Here is a 9,210-nt window from a genome sequence, read left to right on the forward strand (position 1 = left end):
ATATTTCCCTCAGGAGTTGGTAGAGAGCAAAAACTGAGTTAAAAGAGAGTGAATATTGGACTTACACTCACCAGGTGGACAGAAACACGACTCCAAATGAATGATATGTCAGTGTTGTGTTCACTACTTGTTTCTGCTGCCCCCATGTGGCCAAAAACATTGGTTAATGCAGGTTTCAAGCTTCTGAAAGCAACATTTTTAACATTTACTTTAACAATATTACTACGCAAAACCTCCATTGAGATCCAGCACCCAACTCTGCAGCTCTATGTAGCTTTTAGCCTCCTTTAGATGACTGTTTTGGTTCTTCGGTGCCACATAGACTGGAAGGTCTCACTGCTCTCACCAACCCTCCATATAAAACTGAAGGCAGCTGTTTCCAGCAAATAAGCTCAGGCAAGTGGAGCGTACACCGCCTGGCCAGCACCAAACAGTAGACAGGTAGAAGAAGGAGAAATATTTGGCAGCAAAAGAGCCAGATTATTAATGGGGACTAAACCAAAGCTGAAAGGAGAGTAAATATTGACTTACATTCATCAGGTGAACATACAAATAATCAACATTTCTGGGTGAGTTTATTGTGGAGTCTTTTCTGCCCTCTAGTGGCCTCAAACGAAATAATGCAGCTTGAAATTATTATTGTTTAACTGCTGCAAGCTAAAAAGAGTAGTAAACTGATTCAGCATCACACTCCTATAACAATGTCCGACTCATGATGGAAACTTAAAATAAAAGGATCAAAATCATGCATCCTGCTTCTTTATCAAAACCTGCCGCCTACATTAGCACCTAATGTAGCTTTGAACTCCTAGCCTCAAGGAGAGATGAAGAGCAGGTCTGTTAACATCACTTTTTTCATTTCTTTCATTTTCAAACTTGTAGTTTTTAGCCCCAACAGACACTAACTCAAATGACATCACTTTAAGCAATGTCTCAGATTTCACACAGCTCCCTCTGGGGTCACAAAAAGGCTTTTTCACATATGCAGTAATATTCCCCAAGACCTGAGAACAGACTTAAATGTGTAAAATAAGTGAAATTCCCCTTGTTAACAGCCCAGAAGTGCATCTTTCTACAATTTCATTTGAAACTGATGTGTACTAGGAACCAAGTCTTGTGAATGTGGTTTCAAATAAATATATGGAAAGCCGGTCCAAGATGTAGAGTTTGTCAAGACCATCACATAGTTCAGTTTTAGCAGAGTGAGTCCTCTCTCTCCTCCTGCAGAGCGTAATCTATCTCGTCCATTTCCCGTTCGCAGTCTTCACACCCCTCAGCGCCACATCCCTCCACCACCACCATGCCATGAGGGTCCACCAGCCTTCCTCCAACCACCCCAACTCCTCCCAATGCTCCCATTGTCCCCACACCCATTCCTCCAACTCCACCTCCTCCTACTGCCCCCATTCCTCCCACTACTCCTCCCATTCCCATCCCAACAGTTCCCATTCCTCCAACTCCACCTCCTCCTACTGCCCCCATTCCTCCCACTACTCCTCCCATTCCCATCCCAACAGTTCCCATTCCTCCAACTCCAACCCCTCCTACTGCTCCCATTCCTCCCACTACTCCTCCCATTCCCATCCCAACAGTTCCCATTCCTCCAACTCCAATTCCTCCCCCACCCACAAGCAGCGCCCCTCCAGCGCCGCACGCCAACGGTCCGACGGCTGGGCCCACTCCTCGGGGCCACAGGGGGTCCATGAGGGCTCCCTGCTGGCCCAGCTGAATCAGCTGGCTGACGGAGTAAACCCCCCCACCACCAGCTCGAACGACCTCCTCATAGGAGGGGGCGCGGGCAGCAGCACGGGCCTCCTCCAGCCTCACACGGGCGCGGTGCTTCATCTCGATGAGGGTCTTGGTGTAGGAGTTGAGCGTGGCCACGGCTGCCGCCATGCAGCAGCTGAAGGACAGCCACGCCATGCTGGGGAGTGCAGGGTAGAAAGATTTGGAAGAAAGTTATGACCTTTGTTGTCCAATTGCAGGGAAATGCAACCTGTTGTTTCAGACTGATTATTGATTTCATGCAATTGCACAATTATTTTCGGTTAAATTGAAGCAAACTTACGCAAAGGACCATCCATAGTCCCAGGTCTGTGGTCTCCAGTCTTTAGGCCCGATGCTGACGGTCATCTGAAACACTGTGGTGTACATCATATGAGCTACCATCCCCATCATACCTGATAGAGGGAAAAAAAAATACAGAAATACAGTTAAAAAGAGAAAAGGAAAAAAATAAAAGATTGTAGAGATATGAGAGAGAAAAGACCATTATGGGGGTTAAAATGAAGAAATAGGAAAACCTCAGTCTACACTATTGGCAAACCAGAGCCATGCAAATTCAGTACAAACTTGATTGCCTACCAGAGCAGCCTTTCAAAACTCTAAATCGTTCTGCTTCTTAAAATCATTGAAAAAATTAAAGAATTCCAATTTAAAGCCACATGAGACAAGATTACTATCACACACAAAAAAAACAGCTCCTGAAAAGAGTGCCCTTTTGTCCAAAGAAAACTCTGGTGTTAAGTTTGGACATCAGTTTGGCATAAGTTTAGATCACATAATTCAAACAACTACTACACGTTTGGTGCTGCCAGTGTAAGTATGTTAAGTGGAAATTTAAGGTTTCCTTAAGATCAAATGAGCTGTTAAAGTGATCTTTTTAAATCAGAAAATGTCCCCTGTGCGTCTCCTGTCCCCACCTGAGAGGACAGTGCACATGGCGGCGAAGGCGTTGATCTTGAGGGCGTTCATCTCCCTCTTGGCACAGAGGCAAATCACTTCCACACACATCAGCAGGAAGCCCATAGCCAGGAGACCGATGTACATGAACTCACTGATGACTGACAGCCATAGGACGCCTGAAAGCAGCAGTGAGAAGAAAGAGGGAAGAAGATTTTAAATTTAGTCTCTTATGGGAGGAGAATAAAGAGCCATTTGCAAAATCAAAAAGTAGGGGTGGTGTGAATTACACATAATAGAAACTAACCTACATGTAATTCTGTGTTGTAGTTCAATATTTTCTTTTGGTTAAACAAGTTTTGTTTGACCTTAAACATCACATGTCCCAACAAGTGAACATGAGTGAGGATGTGACACTGAATTGCATTTGCCTGATGTTTGGTTATGGTTGACTTCAATGTTAATTAGAGGACAGGATATTTTCAGGATATTTTGCACTAACTAAATATTTTGTACCAACCTTGTGTCTCTCCCGGCGTCAGCTCAATGAAGCTGCGACACTTTTCTTCCTGATCATCACCTGAAAGAAGAATCACAACAGATTTCAGCCATCGAGATACTGACTATGATAAACACAAGGCATCAAGTTATCTGATTTAGGTAGGCCGACTTTTAGTGGCTCAGAATAAAGCATATGTTATGTCTGTTCTTTTATCCTTGGTCATAAGATCAACTGCCAGGATCAGAGTGTTATCTTACAACTGCAATATGTACTTTTTATAAAATAATCCCTCGCAAATACTGAGAACTTATGTCTATACTCATCGCAAATCCTAAAACTGTAACACAAAGAGCTGCCTTAAGCCCACTAGTTCACCTTCCAATGGGAGGAAGAATTTAAGGCAAAACTGCTGGCTTAGTGTAAGAGGACAAACAGATAACTGACATGCCAGTGATTACTTTCTGTTTACAGGATACCTACAGTAAGCTCTCTTTGTGCTTTCTTTGGTGAACACACACCAGGAGTGACTGCAGTAATAATATATTCTGATCTTAATGGTACAAAGAGCTTGAAGCAGATTTGTCTTTTGTTTGTTTAATGTCAAAGTGATAAATTCAGTATTTAGTGCAGGCCAGAACCCCTGACCACTGACTGCAGAGTAGTTAAAGTTATAAAAGAAGACATACTTGACTTATTTGGACTCAAATTGAAATAAAAGCAGCAGCCAGAGAGTATTTTTTAATAAAATAATGAAATATGAAAAAGCAGAAAAATTGTCCAGAAACAGCCTGTTGCTTTCCTGTTTCAACATGACAAAGTGGACAAACTCCACTGATCTAAAGTTGCACCAGTAACAAACAGTTTACTGGCCTGTTTGGTCTGTGGATATTATAATTCAGGTTCATACAAACTATCCTCCTTACTGGCTCCTTTGACAACAAATTGATCTTTGTTCATTCATAATCTGTGTTTACTGCAGTTACTGACGCAGCAGTTTTGGATCAATACTACCATGCACAAATATACAAAATATACACATAGAGCCTTATCAGCCATCATCAGTGTCCTAACTCCTACCACTAGTCATGCTAATTTTAGTAATTCTGTGATGCTCTTAAGACTTCTTTATTGGCTGTACATTTACTATTTTGTACATTGCTTTGATGTACGGTTTATGATGCACATGTCAGTGACCACAGACTGTCCAGTACAAGTTATTATCTTATCTCTTATCTGAGCAATCAATGACTTCAACTTCAGTTTATTTAAAGTGCACATCACCCAACTTGCTTCCTGAATGTGCAGTTCATTCAAAAGAAGGGGAGGTGTATTCCAAAGGCTCTATCATCAAAAGATTTTTTGTTAAATCAAGCATCAAGAAAAGATACAGGACGTGAGAGTGTACAGAGAATTAGGGCTAGAGATATATGAAGGAACCGATCAATTTAAAGCCTTATCAGTGAGGAAGATGATTTTAATATCAGTTTTTGATTGAATTGGTAGCCAATACAAAAACATCAGGACAGGTGTTATATGATCCAACTTCTTAGATCTTGTAAGGACTCTGACAGCTGTGTTTTGGACCAAATGGAGACCTTTTGTTGCATGAGGCATAGTTAGGCCAGACAAAAGTGCATTACAGTAGGCAATTGTTGATGTTATAAAGGCATATATAAGGATGTATTTGTATTTGTATTTTTTTTGATGGGGACGATGCAATTTAACATAGTTCCAATACAGAGCATGAAACTGATGTACTACACAGAGAGTTTATAGCTATTGCTACTTTTCAACTCTTGTCCCTAGTTGGGCTTTACATATACAGTGTAATTAAAATATGCAGTTCAAGCTATAAGCATCTGAATTGGATAAAATAGGGTGTATCATGGCTAAGTTATGAAAGAAAGCATTTCTTGTGTTGTGGCTTAAAGGTAAGAGAAGGATAATATACTACTCCCAGAGTCTTAACTGTACATCAATAGAATAAATGTAATTTTTCAGGATTTAAGGGCTCCATATAAAGGAAATTTCAATTCCTAAATGGATTTAAAAATGGCAGTGAAGCTATTTTGAGATACTCAAAAGATGTAATGACTTTTATGAGAGAGTAAGAAACAACACTACAAATTAGAGAAAGTAACTGATTTCTTTGCTGGCCACCCAGAGTTTTCTACTGAGGAGCTTCCAACCATGCATCTTGGAGTACAAAGCCAGGCCCCATTCTGATCACCAACCTTCATTGTGCTTCTCACAGGACAGCCAGAAGCCGGTGTGGAAGTAGCGCAGCATGTATTTGTCCTCGCCTGTCTCCCAGATGTAGTGGACGGCATTGGCCATCTGCTTCCTCTTGATCCTGGCCAGTTCCTCCTTCTGCATGGGCGAGAGCGTCACGTTGGAGGCCGGGTTCCTGGGGTCCGGGGTGGGGGCCTCTGGGCGGAGAATGATGGAGAATTAGTGATGAGAGGAATAAAAGTTAAAAAATAGGGAGAGACCAGAGAGAGAGGGAAGTGTTTGAGAAGGGAAAGATAAGGGGGTCGATGGAGGCAAGATGATAAAGTTGAGATGGAAGAAACAGTGAAGAAGAAAAAGATTTGAGGGGAATTAGCCAGTTGAGAAGCAAATTTACTGAGTTAAATAGAGTACAGATGCAGATAAATGAGGGAAGAGATATTCATTAATCATATCTGCACTATATTGCTTTGTGGGATCTTCTTCAAAGCCAATATGCGAAGAAACTCTGACATAAATCCTTATGGGTCCCAGCGTGAAACACAATCCACTGCTGAAACACTTGTTCTTGAGGTAATCTTTCATTTTCTATGTAGTGAAAATTGAATACTAGATGGGAACAAATAGGCTTAATGTAGCGCTGAAAGATAAGACAGCGAGTCAATGGATCCAGATAACATGCAGCTACAGATACAGAAGTTCTGAGATTAGCAACAAAGCCTGGATTATGTGAATCACTGCCAGTCAAGTCAAGTGTACAATACTTAAACCCAGGTTGTGAAAAATATTGTGAATAAAATCCTGCACTATTACTGCAATGACATTCTATTTATTAAGGAATATATTTTTTTGGAATTTTTGGATTATTCCAATATTATGAGACAAATCCCCAGACAGATGGTTTTAAGAGTGAAATATTATATAACATCATGATTTCATCACTTTTTCAGTGAATACATTTTTTTTCTTTTTTTTTCTGTTTAATCTGAGTTGACTGGTTTCTGCCTCTTGGGTAATGGGCATATTTCTGAAACTGTCAAAATTTGAACAAGATATATTATTTTATCAATTTTAAAGGTACTCTCCATGATTTGTTAAAGGGGCCCCCTTCTGTTCTGATTGGCCAGCTTCAATAAGCTTCCGCTGGCTCCGGAGGCTACGTAAACCATCAGTAGTAGAAGAAGGATTTTACTTCTTTCTCCTGGTCTTTACTCAAGATATAAACTTCTCAAATACATCCATACATGTTCGAGTCCAAACATACACGGGCATGATCCGAAATATGCGAGTGGACAAGGCGAACAAGATCATGGAACAACCTTAATAACAACCTTAGTGGCAAAGGCTACAGAATGGGCGGCCATTTGTGGGAATGCACGAACAATCTGATGTCATCAGGAGGAGGAAGTAGAGGTAACTTTGCAAGCGGAGCATTCAGAGCAGGCTGAAGCCCTGACTTTTGACCTGCAGGGAGCATTTTACATAAATTCACCTCAAGATTTGGAATTTTCACCATGTTTAACATCATAAAATGATAAGTTAAAGTATAAAAATAACAGAAAATCACAAAAACGCATGTTATATCCCCTTTAACACTTTATAACAAAAGTCCTTCCTGGTAAGAACAAACAAAAAAGTAACTGCACCACTTAGAAGCTGTTGAGAGTCAATCAAGAATGATTCATTAAAGGTAACTTGTGGAGTTTTTGACCACCAGTAGCACTACAGAGCAATGGTTTTACAAAGCTTTTGCTCTCATGCACAAGATGAACATACACATACACATGCATATGCGTGACACACATACACATATACATTCCAGCCAATGGTTTCACACCTCTGATCTACAATTGGTGATAATGAGCCAAGAAACACTGCAATATACCAACAAAGACTCCTAGCAAGTAAACATGGATATAAACCAAGTAGCAACAACCACGGCTTTAGCCTGAAGCCAGTGTGGAAGCACCTCAAAGTGCAATGATGCTCCAATTGACTCCCATTCAAAAAGTGCCAACCAACCTCTAGAAATACTAAGTCATTCAGGCCCTCTAATAAATGTATTCGTGGTCATTTTGAAAATTATTGCTCTGCTCATAAGATTTGAAGACTTATAGTAGCTTTGATGTCTGCCATATGGACACTGATTGACAATGGTGATTAACAGTTGGCTTGAACTTATAATATTTATAAGTTTAATGGTACCTTATTATGATACCTGCCCTGTTAGCACAATTTAGCTAAGGGAGCTAACATTAGCCCAAATGTGCTTGGTGTTCTAAGTAAGCTAGCGTTAGCTTGGGTCCAAGGTAGCGGGGCATGTTTCCAGAGTGTGAAAGGCAACGCCCAGCACTCCTTATTTGGAAGGTCCCAATACACAATAATGATACACGATTCTGGGATGGTTTTCATTCATGTAAGGGCTCATAAGAAGCAACGAAAATGTTGAAAAATTGCATATCTTGTAGTGTGAAGAAATCTTTTTTTTTTAAAAGTGTTCCAAAAATGAATCCCATGTTCCTTGACTATTGGTCAAACTAGCCACCAAATTCAGCTGAAATTTGATTAAATCTCTTTGAGGTATTCTACAAACAAACAACAGAACTGAAAGCATAACCTCACTGGTGGAGGCACTGAATGAACAAGCCTTTAGATTAATGAAATGTCATTGCAACACAGTGGTGAGATACATCAGTCTCCCAGGTTCCCAATAAGCAGTGAAAGGTTGATCAAAGGTTGGTCAAAAGACTAAAACTGGGCTAAATTTGGTTCAATAGTTTTTTCTTTAGATATCTAGTTTACATATAGACCTAACTTTTCTTTCAACAGCATTTCAGAGTTTTAATGTAGACATAAAGTCAACTTTTGACTTTCACCAAATCAATGTTTTTTATGTGATGTATGACACTGCATTACATTCGATTTCACTGTGGAGGGATCTGTAAGCCTGTACATTTACATCAGGGGTAGCCATACCTGTGGTGTACGGCTGGCTGTTGTTCTGCCCGCAGTTCTTCATCTTGACCGGTGACAGACAGAGTGGTTTCACCACCTTGTGGGTTCCCTCACACCAATAGGAGGTGCAGAAAGCCGAGACAGACAAGGTGAGGGCCAGTGAGGTGAGGGAGAGGGACAGCAGGGAACGGTTACGTCTGGACATTTTCTCCAGCATGGTGGCAACTCGGGTCAAAGAAAACCAGGGAGAAATGAGAATAATGGGTGATGGCTAAAGGGGTGTGGGGATAACAAGAAAGGTGGGTGACAGGTTGCGTTTCGGCTTGACTTTAAAGTTGATCCTGGTTCAAAAAAGGCTGGGAAAGACTCAGGTTCTGTGTTACTTGCTGTTGACCAATCAGGATGAGGATCAGAGGAGCGAGGGGGTTTCCGTGACACCAAGGCAACAAATTAAGATTGATTCATGGAGGATGGTAGCGAGGAGGCGAGAGAAAGCGAGGAAAAGGGATTAGGGATGTTTGAGAAGTGGACCAAAGGTCAGAGGGGAAGATGAAAAGAGGTTGAGTGGAAAGAGACCAGTGGAAGGAGAACAGTCTATGAGCAGAGGTCAGAGAACAGTGGCGTGGAGGAGGATGAACTGCTGGGATTTAATCACTTCCAGCAAGCAAGAAAGAAAAAGAGACAGATGTGTAGGCCAGAGGTTGCAGGAGGAACTCCAGCTCTCCTCCTGCTCCACTTTCAGTCAGAAAAAATCAGCATCAGAATGAAATAGGACCTTCCTTCCTTCTCGATGTTACGGCACGACCCAGGCAAGACGTCTGAGTCCACACATTTCTTCTCAC

At 41.3% G+C, this 9,210-nt stretch overlaps 1 protein-coding gene across 1 annotated transcript; it reads right to left on the reverse strand.

Annotated features, from left to right (window-relative positions):
• Nucleotides 1-1,109: 1,109 nt before the first annotated feature.
• On the reverse strand, nucleotides 1,110-8,993 carry LOC121913318 (germ cell-specific gene 1-like protein). Its single transcript, XM_042436002.1, has 7 exons — nucleotides 8,390-8,993; nucleotides 5,419-5,613; nucleotides 3,203-3,262; nucleotides 2,703-2,861; nucleotides 2,069-2,180; nucleotides 1,464-1,924; nucleotides 1,110-1,343 (listed from the first exon to the last, which is right to left on the reverse strand). The coding sequence occupies exons 1-7, from the start codon at nucleotides 8,583-8,585 to the stop codon at nucleotides 1,195-1,197; spliced, it is 1,332 nt and encodes a 443-aa protein (XP_042291936.1). The 5' UTR covers nucleotides 8,586-8,993; the 3' UTR covers nucleotides 1,110-1,194.
• Between the last annotated feature and the right edge of the window lie 217 nt (nucleotides 8,994-9,210).

Source organism: Thunnus maccoyii, chromosome 15, assembly GCF_910596095.1.
Source record: "Thunnus maccoyii chromosome 15, fThuMac1.1, whole genome shotgun sequence".
Taxonomy (NCBI): Eukaryota; Metazoa; Chordata; class Actinopteri; order Scombriformes; family Scombridae; genus Thunnus; species Thunnus maccoyii.

Bases quoted from the DNA above. Each gene is read 5' to 3' on its own strand.
- LOC121913318 (XM_042436002.1), bottom strand. From the start codon at position 8,585: ATGCTGGAGAAAATGTCCAGACGTAACCGTTCCCTGCTGTCCCTCTCC. The intron at 3,263-5,418 runs GTTGGTGATCAG...TTCTTCTTTCAG, and splicing joins CTGTGAGAAGCACAATGAAG to GTGATGATCAGGAAGAAAAG. The intron at 1,925-2,068 runs GTAAGTTTGCTT...TGCACTCCCCAG, and splicing joins GACTATGGATGGTCCTTTGC to CATGGCGTGGCTGTCCTTCA.